Source organism: Oreochromis niloticus, linkage group LG7 (assembly GCF_001858045.2).
Source record: "Oreochromis niloticus isolate F11D_XX linkage group LG7, O_niloticus_UMD_NMBU, whole genome shotgun sequence".
In the NCBI taxonomy this organism is placed as follows: Eukaryota; Metazoa; Chordata; class Actinopteri; order Cichliformes; family Cichlidae; genus Oreochromis; species Oreochromis niloticus.
The window spans coordinates 25,668,634-25,685,191 of NC_031972.2; the positions used below are offsets into that span (position 1 = coordinate 25,668,634).

The window sequence follows — 16,558 nt, forward strand, 5'->3', positions numbered from 1 at the left end:
ACACACACATAGATCAGTGAATAATATAATCTAAACTAGCCGTGCTTTGAAAAGATTAATCACCACTTAATTCATTATTCATCACAAGTGAATTTCAGAGACACGGCCTCTAAATAACAAATCTTACTCTGTAGCTCCCCATTTGTATACAACACATCTAACACACTTTTAAACATTGGTTTATGTAGCATTTGTGGGTAAAATAAGTATAAATTTGGGATTATGTATTGGGTGATGTTCACTGAACTTTGTAATCTGGTGCCAGGACCATTCTCTCATGCAAAATGAGGGAGCTGGCGCAACGAAAGAGGGATACACAGTCAGCGATGTGAAGCTATAATATCTCAGCCAAAAATGTTAAATTAACTATTTTTTGTAATTGTAAGACTATTCATACATGTAGGAAAATGTTTCCATTACATGCTGGAAATTCAGAAACTACAACTCGAGTTACTTGTTTTGGTTTTTTTTTAAACCCATTGCTGAAGGGTACTTTAGCAGGACTAAACCTTTATTAATCCCTACAGGGGATCAAATTCTGTCCAAGAAAACAATCCAGCAAACCCATCCTCAAAGTAGATGTAAACTTAAAAGAGAACCCTTCATTTAAACCGTCAGTGTTTTCAAACCACTCGTGCTCTCTTTGTAGCTAATTATACCTTTTTGGTCACTCTGTTACTGTACCCATCAAGTCCCTCCTTTTTCCGAGGTTTCTGTTCCAACTTCCACAAAGGAAGAGAGCGTAACAAAAATAATGCAAGTATGAGAAGAAATGCAGGAAGAAAGGGATATTTAAACAAAGCAAGCTAATGGGGATAAGAGACCAACAACAGTGGTCCACTCCACGACTAACACCACACCCTAAAACACACTGAGTGTGTATACATGTATGGTATTGTGTGAATTGTAGACCTTGGGAATATGGGATGAAGACATTATGTTCTGTTCTCCATTCAAATGACTGTTTTAGAGTAAATAATTGACCTTAAGGTTGAGGTTAAATGAGGTTATGTTGTGATAAAGGTTGGTGTAAGGATCAGGCAGTTAGCTGTGATGGTTAAAAACCAGGGAAGGTGTTAAGTCAGTGAGTGAAAGTGATTTAACTAGATGAAATTCAGAGTCATTTTGGTCACTATAGAGTTGGTTTTTTGGTTGTCACAGAGCTGGAGCTCTGAATTATACTTAGCTCTCCTTCAGTCTGACATATACAGTAACATATGTAATTATCTGAGATTAGTCATGTTCACTTTTAAATACGGTCACCTTGCTAGGAGCAGGTTGGACCCCCATTTTACTTCAGAACTGCCTTAATTCTTCATGGTATGATTCAACCAGCTGCTAGAAATATTCCTCAGAACTTTTGGTCCACATTGACATGACAGCATCACACAGCTGCTACAGATTTGTCAGCTGCACATCCAAAGGTCCTCTATTGGATTGAAATCTGGTGGCCTCTTGTGGAGGCCATTTGAGTGCAGTGAACTCTTTGTTCAAGACACCAGTTTGGGATGATTTGAGCTTGTGACATGATGCACTATCCTGAGGGAGAAGGCTATGAAAAGGTGGGCACACTGCGGTCATACAGGGATAGACAAGGTCAGCAACAGCACTAAGGGTCTCAAAGGTTGTCAAAATCTTCATTGGCACCTGAACGTTGGATCCATGCTTTCATGTTGTTTTTGGCAAATTCTTGGTGTCACAGCACAAATCAAAACTCATTAAAAAAGGCGATCCTGTGTGAAGTGAAGCTACAGTTTTCTGTTCTTAGCTGACAGGAGTCCCACCTGGTGTGGTCATCTGCTGCTGTAGTCCTCTGCTTCAAGTTTCGATGTGCTGTCCCCTCAGAGATGCTCTTCTGGGATCAATAAAGCATTTCCCCCCCAGACAGCTGCTGCTCACTGGATATTTTCTCTTTTTCTGACCATTCACTGTAAACCCTTGAGAGGGTTGGGTTGTGTGGGAAAATCCAAGCAGATCAACAAGACTCAGACCAGCCTGTCTGGCACCAACAACCATGCCACATTCAAAGTCGCTTAAATCACTTCTGTTCTCCATTCCAGAGCTTGGGTCGAACTTCAGCAGGTCATTTTGACCATATTTGCAAACCTAAATGCACTGAATTGCTGCCATGTGACTTTCCAATTAGATAGTTGTATTAAAAAGAACAAGAAGAACAAGAATACCTAATAAAGTATATCTTCTAAACTTGGCAGGACCTCGCCATAAAGTGCATCAGTAAAATCCAAAGTGATTGAAACATTTAGCCTCAAGGGTACTAAAAAATCCTCACTTGTGTCCCAGAAATCTGTTTATTCAAAGAGAAAACCATTGACACGGCTGATTTTAAAGTGCACACTGCATCCAATGTGATGGCCACATTACACAGAGCTACAGTCTCTCTGTGAAAGATAACCATCCATGTTTATACAAGCACCACTTAGCCATACTTATCGTAAGTGTTTAGAGCATGCACAAAGACTTCTGACATAATGGCCAATTAGCTTCCTCCCTATCTGTCAGCTCAGTTAAAGAAAAATTCAGAATTAGAGTAGCACGAGAGAGGAAGAAAATGCATTTAGTATCTCAACATAATGTACGGAAGCATGAGAGGAAGTTAGAAAAGGAACACAGAGGAGTAGAAGGAGAGAAAACATGAAGGATCAAATACATCTGGAGCTAACAGGAAAATTATAAATGGAATTAGAGTACATTAGAGCACGAACAGAAAAAAACCAACCAAAAATAAATAAATAAATAAAATAAACAAGACCAAAAAAAAGATCTCAGAAAAAATTATACTGATTTAAGTCAGAGCCCGACTGATATAGAACCAATATCACTACCAATAACCAATATTTGATGATTAAAAAAACCCCAAACCCACTATCTGCTCTTCTGATATATCAGCTGATATTTTTCTATAATTTGATATATTTAGTTACTCTCGGAGGACTTGCCACAATTATTTATTCATCTGCATTTAGGTTGTCTCAGGTCTGCCTAACTTGACACAGCCTTTTCTGTAGTTCCCTCTATTCTCAAGCACACCAGCCCGTTTCTGTTTAAAAAGCCGTACAAACATTACAGATGCATCAGAGCAATTTTGACTATCAGTAACAAGTACTGCTGAGACCCACAACACACATAAACTGAGTGAAAGTCAAGGAACAAAACATTTTCTGACAGAACACCAATAAAATGTCTTCACTGGGTGTGTGTGCGTGTGTGTGTGTGTGCGTGTGTGTGTGTGTGTGTGTGTGTGTGTGTGTGTGTGTGTGTGTGTGTGTGTGTGTGTGTGTGTGTATCTAAAGCTTGGAGTTAAGCACTAGACTAGAGCTTCCATGAGAAGGCTAAATAGCTAGCTCTCTATTGTTTACGTCCCCGATTTTCTCTGACTCAACACAACAGCTGATATGTCACTCTGTTATTCTTTCTCTGCTCCTAAAGGACCCTACCAAGACACCAAGAGAACATGGGGTGATATTTATCAAGCTTGCCATAAACCTTCCACCCTGAACAAAATAATACAAAGTGCTGCATTTAGATTATTTAAATGGATTGAAATTAGTTTTTAATGTCCCGTTTTTAAAAAACAAAACAAAAATACAACGTAAATATAACTGAGATGAATTCAGTGATTCCTTCTCTTTTCTTTAAAATGATTGGTAAATAACACTTGCTTAGGCTTCCCATAGTGCAGTTTCCTCACCTTAGCATCAGCCATAATTAAATCTTAATAGTCTGTCTCATGCCCTACTTTCTGTGCCATTTGTGCAATGGTTTCACTGCCTCAGCAAAAGGAGAGCAGGCAAAATATGAATCTCATCAGAATAGAAATGACAAAGGAACAAGTAATGTCAACTGCCACATATTTTACACCAGTTTCAGCAGCATTCAAATTCAGCTGAATAACTGCAGACAGAAATGTGCTGCTTTTTGAGAAATCTGACGTTTGACCAGTGAAAACTTGGGAAATCAACAACAAAATTTAAGCTCAGTCCTCCTTGTTTTATTTCAGATTCGGTTAGATAGACTGTAATAACATCACATTTATTTGCCTAGTACAGATACACAATGCACAGCCTACAAAAACAAGCTAGGCCACAAAGCAGTGAGTAAATCCGAAGAACCTCACGTCCACCAACAGCAAAAAACATTAAAATTATCTCAACATTCATGATTCACAAAAGCTAACATCTCGCACAAACCTCATCAGGAATTCAACACCTTTGGCATATAAAATATCTTGCATTTTAGCTTTTTTTTTTTTTAATGGAGTTGCCCTATTTTCTCAATCTGAAACTTACATTGGTCCCATTGTTCATTCCATGCATTATTCAGCGTTCATTGTGGGCAAGAATACACCTCACTTACAGTGCTCAAGTTCCTCCTGTGTATTTGAAATAATCAGTTTCTTAAAACAGCTGCATCATAAGTCAGCCTTTAATGACACTGCCTGTTTTGACTAAAGCAGGACGATAAAATGATCTTGATGATTTTCCGGGGAAAGAAAACCCTCCATAACAATGATGATAACAGACGAGTAATTTACAAGGAAAAAAAAAATGTTTTAAATGTGGGTCAGCCCTAATTTGCTGATTACACTATCAGACTACAAGAGGGTAATGTAGATGACACATGCAGGGCCAAATCAAGGGGAAAATAATCATTTTAAACTAAAAATAAAAAGCTAAGATTGGTAAATTACAGTTACGTGAGGTCCTAAAACATAAGTGATTTGGAAATCAAGAATATGTCTTCACCACCATTTCAAAAGGTAGTTGTACTCCTCACTAACTATAGAAAGACCAACATGCTAACACTATCTTTGCCTTTTCGGTCATAGCGGAATCCTTCCTGTGATGGGAATCGAACAAATCACTTTATCATTAACCTTTTCCACAACAAATGATTCGTTTGTCCAAGTGAAAAAACCCAATAAATGACACTTTTATCCATTAAAGTACGTGACTTCATAAGGACAAAAGACGAAGACGCAGTGTGCTCATAAAGACATTGAAATTTATTCAAATGCGCTTTGATTACAGCCAAAGAAATGGATATAAGCTTCTGTATGTTCAGAGTCATTTTAGTTTTCTTTCTTTGCATCTACTGCATACATTTTCATGATCTTTCTGAGTTTACTAATCAGTCTGTTGCAGGTGAAGTATGTGCTCATTTACTATTGTGCCCAACAACAATTCTTTTCCTCTCTCTCATAGAAGAATGCTGCATTTAAGCTACAAATGACTTCCTAAACCAGCTGTAGCGGCCACATTTCCTCTTGTTCTTTAAAATCTTACCCAGCATGGCATAGTTGTTCCTCATAGTCACCAGTGTCATGTCCTTGAGAACATGGAAGTGATTATTTTCCCACAAGACAAACTGAATGTGTGCGCATGACCACGAATGTGTCACCATTACACGCTTAACTTTACGAAACTGTACCTTTACGTTTTATAGTATCTTTTAAAGAAGTCAACTTCTTACCTCAAATTCAAACCCATCAGTATTTAGAAATTGTGTTTACAGCAGAAACATTTCAACAGAAATATCCAGAAAAAAACTTCAGTCTTTTTAATCAGTAAGCATGCTGCTAATCCTACCTAGATTGCGCAACATTTATCACTTTACAAGAACAGAAGAAAAGAAAGTGAGTAGAAAAGAAATTTGTATAGTTTAACAATCAAACATTCAGTACGGCAATTCTGTACACTTGTTTAGAGAGTGAACCAAAAACAGGAAAGATTACAATATTTGGCATTGCTTCGCAGGTTACAGTATTTAAAGACAACATGTGAATCTATCTACCACCAAAATACTTCATACTCACATACACTCACAAAAGACAGAGGGGAAACACTTGAGGGAAGTGCAGCTAATAAAGCAATGAGCAAGGGGGAAAAGCTTCAATAGCACCCTTGCTGGAAAATCTTAAACAGTCCAAATTCAGCCAATGGTCGCATCCTGACATATCTGTAAACTCTCATACTCAACAAGCACACATGAACGAATACATGCAAAAGAAAAAAAATAAATAAAACAACATTAAAAAAACAGTTCTCAGTCATGTTTTCACTCCTGGTTAATTTGATTGTACAGAACAGATTAACAATGAAAAAAGTGAACATGTGAAATATATGTATAATTTGCAAATATATTTCACAAGTCGTGTGGTTCAGATTACTCCACAGTGGACCTGACGTTTTCATTTCTGTACGTGTGTACAATTGACAGTTTGTGCCTTCCAAAAACAGCCAAGTGTTAATAAACAGAGCCCTCTCTAGCTGTTAGAGGAAATAATTTCCCAACAGTTTAAAATCGTGTTCCTATCAAGGCAACGATATATCTCAGTAGTCTGAGAAACAGTCATATTCATGCACGCAAGGCATCGCCGACCCACCCCAAACAAACTTTGAGTAAAACTCACACGCATTTATCTTTTATACACTAGAGAAAAGTGGAAAAATATCCACGAACACCTACTGAACTCTCTTTGGTAGTTTAGATAAAATGTATAAAGCTAGAATTTCTCTAGCTAATCAAACGCATAAAAGAAGACTCCATAGCTCATCGTAAAAGTAATTCCTCACAAATTTAGAGCTCAGGACGGTATGCACACTTGGATTCATTAGCAGAAGATAACAACAACCAGTCCCTCTTCTTGTTGCCGCACAGAGGTAAGCCTGCTGGCAGAGTGAATGGGCTATTTGTCTGTTCTGATTGCATGTGATCCCCGTTCATGTGCGTACACATGTACTAGATCCCAAATGCAGGCACAGTAATGCAGTCACAAAACAGCATACACCTAAGTTTGTACTAAAAAAAAGTAATCATTTGAGATTATGTAAAATGATCACAATCACAAATATCTGAACTCAGGATGTCATAAGATTGTTTCTTCCTACCGACCCAAAAGATAAGGGGTAAGGCTCACAGTTTAATGCTTATTCATATGAATGCTAATGTAAATGCTCTTGGACAGTAACTGTGGGAACACTGTGGGTGAGGCTTGGAGCACTGAAAAATTTTGACTGGTCAAGTACTTCTGGCATTTCAGTCAGACGGTCTCGCAATCATAAAAATCTTTAAAGAACAAAAGTCATTAGGAACAGCCCAAAGAAATTGTTCAGTTACTAAAAAGTTAATGAGTTTAGGCTTTTGTAGTTGAAAATATAGTTGTTGGGTTTTTTTGTTTGCTTGTTTGTTTTTCCTCTAACCAACATAAAAAAAAAATCTCTTAAAAAATAAATAAAATTAGCCCAAAGATGTACCAATAATCAATATAAAATAAGTGCAATAATACATCCTTCCTCGGCCTTTCATTGCCCCGGAAACACAAAATCACATTTGCTACATAATCATAACAAAGGTGCAATGACATATTACTTGAAAGAGATATTCACTAATAATTACATCTGCATTTTGTCAGGTTAACAGTCATATGCCAAAGCTGGTTACCATACTATTTTACAAAGAAAACGGATGCAGTGTGCAAACTCACAAATCATTTAAAGACATTTGTGAGCAACATCAATAAATAGGTTAATCTAAAACTCAAAGTCGGTAAATCTAGGTGGGTCTACACCTACCTACTCCCTCAGCGACAAGAGACACAACAAATACTTAAAGAAAAAAAAAAGAAAAAGTTGCATCATTTTTAATATGTTTAATATTTAACACTGATTTATGGTATGAGGACTGAAAACCATAATTAACGAGCTGGCTATCATCAGTTAGCTTCAGTACATTGATCCTTAATCACAGAAGTCACTTGTTCTGTTTGCATTCATCTATTCTGCGCTTCATTCAACATTACTTATGTGACGATGATCTGGCAAATGAAGTGAAATCACTTTATTTCAGAAACGACACATTTCGTTTTTCAACACAGCTTTCAATAAGGGTTTTTCTTATAAGAATTTAAGGATTCACTTAAAAAAGGAACACTGGTAGATAAACATTTTGTTCATCCTCAAGTTTCTTTACATCTACGGCTTTCATGCACTTTTTTTTCCTTATTTCAACCACCCTCCACCTATCATGCCTGTCCTTGACCATTTTAAAACACCATGAAGAGCCACTTTTTTTTTACTTTCATAGATTTACTCTCGACTTATTCTACTTGCCAGCTGTGGCTTGTGCAGAGAGGATGCCTGTGTAACCTCGAAATGCAACAGAAACGGCATAGGCTATTCAACGCCTTGTTCCATCTCTTTACAGCACATTTTAGCAGCATTTTAACAGCAATCACTTCAGCCGTTTCCTACGTATCCAAATGCCAATTTGGCAAAAGTGTTTACCCTACACGTGACATGTTGTACCAGTTCTCATCTCCCCGTGACCATATCCCCACCCCTTTTCAGCAGAACCAAAAAATGCCTTTTTGGTGTTCCTAACCCCATAGTCGCTGCGGCTGCGCTGCAAACAGAAGGAGCAGAGACGTTTGAGGCCCTTCCTGAAGGCAGAGTTGGAGAGGCTGTAAATGAGGCAGTTACAGAAGCTGTTACTAATAGCCAGCCATGTGGTAAGGAATGATGCTGCAGGGTGGTGGTAGATCCCTCCACTCTCCAACAGAAAGTAGAGGATATAGGGCAACCAGAGGATATAAAACACACTAGTAATGCGAAACAACACCATAGCATAACGTCTGTCTGGGTATGCTGATGTGGACTGCTGATACTGGGGTTGGGACAAGTGGGGCAATTGTCCTTGCTCTACTTTACTGTTGTCCTTGACCACAGAGCCAACTGCGATTCTTGGGCCCTGCAGTTGCTGAGGTCCATAACGTGCATGGCGCTCGCTGATCTCCCGGGTGTGCTGTCGGCAGATCTTGAAGATGTTGGCGTAGGTGAAACAGACAGTTAAAGCAGCTGGAGCGTAGAGCAGCGCAACAATGAAGGTTGTGAAAGCCCGACTTGTCCTCCATTCGACTGCGCACCACTCCACAACGTCGCCATGATAACCAGGTTTCCCCCATCCAAGAAAAGATGGGAGAAACACCAGAGCAGAGTAAAGCCATATCAACACAATACAGCAGCGCACTCGACAAGGTGTCACTAGGGATGCATAAGTCAGAGGCCGTGTGATGGCGATGTAGCGGTCTACACTCACGCATGCTAAAGATGCCATTGAAACTGACTTTAAAACAGACACCATGTACCCAAACACCTGACAGGTGAGTTTGGGATCGAAGCTCTGAAGATGATGGAGTAGGGACAGGGAGGGGAAAAGGCAGCTGACTCCCACCAGCAGATCGGCATATGCCATAGTCTGGATGAAAGCACTGGTGGTGTGCTGGCTGAGCAGAGGGGCACAGTGAAACACGAAAATCACCACCAGGTTACCAGAAATAATGAGAACAGTCAGGAGAAGTATGATCGAAACTTCAAGGAGGCAGGTCGTGAAAATCTGGGAATAGCCTATCTCAAGTAAGCAAAAGGGAGCAGATGAGTTTGACAAGTCAGCAGAGCTCTGGTTCAGTGGATCCAGCGAGGAATTCATCATCTTGGGCAGAAATATCTGTCCGAAGGGCTCTTCAAGGATACAGTAAATCCTAGAAGCCACTACTTTGCCCGGTCGCTGGGTAGAGCTCAGAGAAGCTATATGTTTTCAGTCCAAATGCAGTGCTCCATAATGACACTGCTGGCGTTTATCATTTCAAATGAATGAAAGACTGAAAGACCATAAAAAGGTGAGAAACTCCCCAGGAATTGTCTTCAGAGCAGGCTGTTAAGGTTTCCAAATGATGTAATACGGGTCCTTTTATTTTTCCTGTTTCGGTACTGCAAAATTCCCAGGTGAAGGCACAAAGAAGAGCAAAGAGACAAAAATTTGACTTTTAAGGAATTCCAGTCCGACTTGCTTGAAATGCCTCCCTTCCCTATAAAGTCTGAGATGTCATCAACATCTGCTGCAGCTGCAGAAATCCCAGACTGAATCTCTCTCTTTTCTGCCTACAGTCCACAGAGTCACAGACACAGCTTCCAGTGAGGAGACATTATTGTTTAATGTGCTGCATACATAATTTACATGAAAGATTAAGCATCATTTTTATTCAGTCCATTAACTTGCTTGTCTTTCCTCTTCCCCCCCGTTTCTTATCCTCCAGCTCTGATTTCTTGCTGCCGTTTCCGCCTCTCTGCTTGCTCTTGCCTCAGTTTCTGTCTAGTCCTTCGCAGAAAGATCACAGCAGAATGCCTTGAGCTGTGAGGTTGAAGAAGGTGTGCGAGGTGACTGGTATTCAAAATGCACGCACGCCCACCTCAGTTGTTATTTCTATTGGGAAGGGCATCACCTTTGTCTGTAGTGGAAATCAGGCAGGCATACCGATGCTGGGAGAACCCCCAGTGTTCATTTATCCTCCTTTGCTGTCTCTTTCTCACAGTCCTCGCTCTCTGCCTCTCTCTACAGAAACAGTGGCACTGAGGCACCACCCCCTTCCCAGTGGTTCCAACCAATGATCAGCTGCAAAGACACGAGGCTGCCCTCCTTCAACCACCCTCCCACTCCTCCCCATTTTTTTGTTTTTTTTCTCCTTGGTGCCAGTGTTTCTCATAATCACCCCAAGACTTAAACATGATGTTTCACACTGCTAAAATTAGAAACATTCATTGTAACACAGAACTTGTGAATTTGACTTTTAAGATCTCTCATTCCCCCACAAACGCAGGCAATCAGGCAGCAAGAATCTGCCCAGTCTCTTTCTAGACCCCAGTACACAGCATTTTTAAGTAAAGCGCTGCTGTAAGGAAAACAATAACCACATGTTTTAGTACAGCTTACAGGAAATATTTCTATTATTAATCTTGGAGCAATCCACACAGGGAAAAAATAAAAAAAGAATAAACAGCTACCCCCACCATAGCTTTAGATTTCAATAGGCCGATAGATGTAATGCACAACACTTTACACAAGTTAAACCAGGTGTTAAATATGGGTTTAAAATCTGCATGTATAAAGAAAAGGCTACAATTATAGCCTTTCTTAATTATTATTAGTTCTTAATTATCATTATTTTTGTCATCATTATCATTATTACTACTACTCAACAGGGGACAACTCAAATTCAGAAAAGAAGGCCAAACTCAAATGTTATTGTCTCTCTTCAAATGTTTATATCTGCATTATACACAATAATATAATATTAATGCACAACACAAATAAATCACCTACTCCCAAAAATCACCTACTTCAACACAAGACTACCAAAGTGGTTGCAAAAACAAAGCAAGCAAACAAAAACAACTTTTAGTTTTAAACTTTTGTGAACTCTGTAACAATCCCAAATAAGCTTCAGCTGCGATACAGATGCAGTTCCTGCCTTTACAGCCAAGAAGCGAACATGGCAAAGCTATAAAAGACAAGTAATTATTTCCTTACACTAAACTAACAATAAGTCATGATTAAGAGGTTTCAAAAGAAATTTTAAGTTCCAAGAGACACAACTGGCAACATCATGTGGACATTAAAAATGGAATGGCAGTCAAATGGGAATTAGTATTAGCACTGGTTTTAAGAAGTGGGGACCGCAATGATCCCCAATGTACCTCCAAGTCAACCAAAGCTCAGAATAGTTTCTGGAAAGTCTTTTAATGTCCACCTAATGTCCACTTCTAATTACAAATTAGACTGTCATTAGAAGTCAAGGTAGGTTGTAAGGACAGGAGCAGAAACCAATCATTATAAGCAAGTTGGAAACTTTTCCACAGGAAGCAGAGGGCTCACAAGACACTCCTGATAACATGCTGAGGTCAAAGGTAATAGGTCAAATCTAATCATGCTAAAATACTGACTTTCATAGCTAAATTATTCTGCTTCTGATGATTGTTAGAAATAATTAAGACCGAGTGTTATCAGTAAGCTTAACATTATACTATTAATTTTTTTTCTGACTACAATCATTCTGATTAAAAAGGGAATTCTACGTAAGGAAGTTGCTTCAGATTTGATGTCCATGTTTTACTGTCTCAAAAACAAGAAAAAGGGGGCTTATCAGTACATTCAAATTCAAATTTTACCTTTTTGTTTAACAATGATGTTCATTTGCACTAAATAACTGAATTCTTAAGGCACGTGCACTAAAACAGGACTATGACAGTGTAATGTTAATATGTCAAACAATTTATAGAAAAATAACACCTTTACAATATTGCTATGTTAGCAAAACAACATGTTCCTCCAAGTACTGTGACGTATATAATGGCAATGGCATTTTTTTATAGAGCACATTTCATTATACTTCAATTCAATGCACTGAACGCAGAAGATCAAAACATCTGTGTAGGTTTATAATGAAAACAGCAACAAAAAAAAGGAGGAAAAAACTTTACAAAGAGCTAAAATACAAGTTACGCACTCAGCTATTGAGTATAGGCCTGTGAGCTTGTTCCAATGAACAGGTCCACAGGAACTTAAAACACCGTCAGCACACTTGGATCTAATTCTGGGGACAGTTACAAGTTCTGCACCTAATGACCTGAGAGATCTGCCTGGGTTACAGACACTGAGCAAGTCAAAGATACACCAAATTATTGAAGGATACTAGAAGGATTTTAAAGGTAATTCTGTAACAAACTGGGAACCTGTGCAGTGACTTCAGTACTGGAGTAATATGATCAAATTTCCATGTAACTGTAAGGACACTGGGCTGATGCATTCTGAATGAATTGTCCTACTGATAATTTGGATAATCCTTCAAATACACTGTTATAAAATAATCTAACTTGCTCAATGTGAATACATGAATTAATTTCTGAGTCAGTTTCATATTTTACTTAGAAATTTTCTAACACTTGATTTTAAGTAACAGAAAGCATTTCTGAGATCAAAATTGAGATCACTGTCTAAAATAATGTCAAGGTTTCAGAGACTCTGTTCAGCTCTAAAAAGTTTCAAGACATCCAACAGTTTATGTCATTAATGCAACTTATCAGTTTGTGAACAGAGGTAAGATCATCATGTTTGTGATCTGCATAAGAATGATAGGATATATTATGATTGTTTAATTTCAAGAGTCAATAATTATCTGTGGCTATTAAGGCAGGGAGGAAGCGAAGGAAGTACTAAGAATCTACACTGCTACATGGCACCAACTTAATTTCTCATGACATTCTCAGGTTGTTTTAATACCTTTCATATTTCTGAATGTTTGCACTTTCAGTAAAACTTTGTCAGTGAACTTGTTTGTGTCCTGATTCTGTATACATGAGCAGCGAGTTATTTTAAACCACATAATGTGAGGATTAAATTGAATTACTCAATATAGAGCACTAAATTTAGCAGCTTCATTAGGTAGTAATTACTGTCATATCTAGCCCAGCATTGTCAACATCCTACTCCTAATGACTGTCTGAAGACTGCAGAGTGTGCCTCGTGGTGGGCAATTTGGTGTAGCGTGATGGAGACCCAAACATACTCACACAGTCACACACACGCACACCAGCCTGCACCTTTCTCCCCCGCAATCCAGACACACTCCCATGCTTTCACGCACCTCTTCTGCTCAACACACGAGGAGCTAAAAATAGACGACAGTACGACTAAGGGGCTGGAAGGAGGAGTGGAAGGGGAGGAAAAAAATGAGGATGGAAGTCAAAAGAAAAACAAAGCTTAATAAAGAGGGAGGAGGAAGAGCTGGAGGAGAAAGATACGCAAAGCAGCAAGAAGCTAAGAGCTAAAATATGAGTACAGTGTGCTGTCCCGTGGTCTGCAAGCTCTGCACATGTTAGCCTTGTTAGCCGTCCATATGATGCTTCCCTGCTTAGCATCCGCTCAAGGTCAGGTGTTCAGCAGCTGACACACACCTGACAGCAATAAAACAGCCAAAAACTACAGTACAGTCTGATACCTAAGGCCAAGGAAGGAAAAAAATGGACAACAACAACAATGATAAAAACGATAAAGAACACATTACTGATAGTGTACTTTGCTTAGATGATCTCATAATCATTTGTATTTGTTTGTATTGCAGGGTTTTTCCTTCATATAGGAATTTTCCCACTTATAAATAACAATGAAGGAAAAAAAGCAACTGAAACAAATAGAGACCACACAACAATCAGCAATCCAAACTCAACATAAAGTCAGTCTTTAACCTGTTCTTTGTCATCATCATTTCAGCAGGTGTTTGAGGGGGTCTAGTAAGTGCATTACACTATTCTCAATGGTAGATTTTTAAAATCAACGGGGTTCGCATTAAATCTAAAAACCAGTGCAGTCTGTCCAGATCAATTTGGCTGTCAACATTAAGCACCTCCAGCAGCCATTCATCCAAAAAAACCCAAAAAACCCAAAAAACAAGTTTTCTAGCCTCAGGTCGTTCACTCGGCTCCCAGTCCAGACGTTTTTGCTGCAAAGCTTTCCTTGTGACACCCATTCAGAGCAGTCCCTTATCATCCTTCTCATCTCTGCTGCCCTGCCTCTCCAGGTTAGAAAGAAACTCAGACTTACCATGAACTGCTATGAGTATGATGCCAATTTCTCCACTTTTATCAGCCCCTGGGCTCTATTCTACTTCTTTGATGTAGTTGTTAACTCACTGAGCTACACTGTTAGCGCCCAAGTTTGTTAGGCTTAACTACTTTATCGTTTTTTTCTTTTTCCTTGCTCATCTTGCCATGAGCCATTCCATACCAGACAAAACCCAGTACTGCTGTAGGTAGCTCGAGTTAATTGTGAAGTTAACACATAATCATGCTAGTGCTCAAGGCAGCTGTTGTATTTCTTTAAAAGAAAGACCACCACTGCCATAATCTCTGCTGGTAAGCACTTGTGTAGCCAGTAGATTTCAAGGCCAAGATTTTCATTTTTGTCCACTAGTCATTGTTCAGGAATCCAGATACATTAAAACAAAAAAACAAAAAAAACAAATAAAATCTAAATCGACAAGCTAAGGGTTTCAAGATTTCATTTCAGCAGATGCCCAGCTTTTTGTAATCTCTGCACAGAATCTTCACCTACATGCAGCCAAAGCCTGCTCAAACATGACTGGTCAACAGCACTAGGAATACAAACTGACTAGAGACACCAAACATTGTGGTACCAAACATTGTGAGCTGTGATACATATTCATATGCAAAATCTGTTTACAGAGATTATCTAACTATCTAACCAAAAGGTGTCCAAGGGGAAAACTGATAAAAGCACAAGGCAAGAGAAGTATATCTACACATTAGTGCAAAAACAAAAATAGATTCAACAAAAACCAGAACAGCACTGAAATGCTTTAATCTGACTTTCTTAACCTTCTGAGATTGGCTGTGTAAGTATTTCAGTTTCTGCCTTCAAGAAGTCTGAACAGCATAAACCTATGGGACGGATGTGTATACAGTCACACAGAAAAAAGGAGAAAGATATGCTAGGATGACAAGACAGCAGGAGAGGAAAGAGAAAAAGGCATGATGGCAGTGTGACAAATCACAAACGAGCAGCCAGACAAAGAAAAGCAATGAGATGCACGACTTGACATGAACACAAACGGGTGCAGGTAGAAGCCAGAGAGTGTCAGAGTCAGGTGTAAACAAATGCAAATAATTATAAAGACACAAAGACAAAGAGGCAGGGAGACAGGTCATTATGTGGGTCAAGCAGACACATTCAGGCAGACAGGTAGTTAGAAGTGATTGCTTGGCTCTCCACAGGAGGCTGGTGCGGCAGGTCTGAGGATCACTTTGAGTCTACACTCCACGCATAATTGTGTCACACAAAGAGTGCCCTTTTGCGTGGAGTGAAATTTCAACTATTTTGCCCACCTAGCCTAGGCAAGCGAGGCTGAAACATGCTTAATAAATACAATCCAGTAACACCATTATGAGTCAAGTCAAGTCAAGTTGGCTTTATTGTCACTTCAACCATATACAGTTTGTACACAGTGAAGCGAAACAACGTTCCTCCAGGGCCAAGGGAACCACGCATGCATCAGTCATATATACTCGACAGCCACTTTGTTGGCACATGTACATGGCTAAAAATGCTAACGCAAGCAAAGTTATGCCTATTTCTCTTTACAACCTTTCCTCCAAATTCCATTCACAACAACATAATAAACTGCTACTTATAACGTTTAGTCAACGTATCTGCTTGTGCTGCATTCCAATTTATTGTTGCAATATAAAATAGTTTCTTGTGATCTAAAATAAACAAATACTTATAACTTATGTTATCCCTTGTTGTGATCTGATGTCCACATTACTGTTATCAAGATAAATACAGTCTATGAAAAAAATGCTAAAAACACTATTTCACTATTTAAACTGAAAGAGATTTTTTCAGTTTTTACTGTAAGGTCTTTTACTTACTGCATCAAATGAAAAATACACAAAAACATGTCACGCTATAATCCGGTGACACCGTTTCAGCGACGCGCTGTAACAACAACTCGTTGTCTGCCAGTATACGTCACGTTGCCTTTCGTAACATCCTCCTGATTAAAATCATCTGGCAGTGAACCTGAGTGCTGCTAAACCCAATTATTTGTTTTCCGAACTTAGTTAACTCCGTCAGTGATTGGATTCTACTCACTATAATTTATGGAACTAATGCAAAATATGATGAGTTT

The 16,558-nt window shown here is 38.9% G+C and overlaps 2 protein-coding genes across 4 annotated transcripts in view; both read right to left on the reverse strand.

Moving 5' to 3' along the window:
* The window catches only part of rabgap1 (RAB GTPase activating protein 1), a 74,422-nt gene that overhangs the window by 29,069 nt on the left and 28,795 nt on the right, over positions 1–16,558 (reverse strand). The window lies entirely within an intron of this gene.
* LOC102077254 (probable G-protein coupled receptor 21) lies at positions 4,259–14,996 on the reverse strand. Its single transcript, XM_013270813.3, has one exon. The coding sequence runs from the start codon at positions 9,505–9,507 to the stop codon at positions 8,305–8,307; it is 1,203 nt and encodes a 400-aa protein (XP_013126267.1). The 5' UTR covers positions 9,508–14,996; the 3' UTR covers positions 4,259–8,304.

Excerpts from the sequence above, each read along its gene's own strand:
- LOC102077254 (XM_013270813.3), bottom strand. The coding sequence starts at position 9,507 with ATGATGAATTCCTCGCTGGATCCACTGAACCAGAGCTCTGCTGACTTG.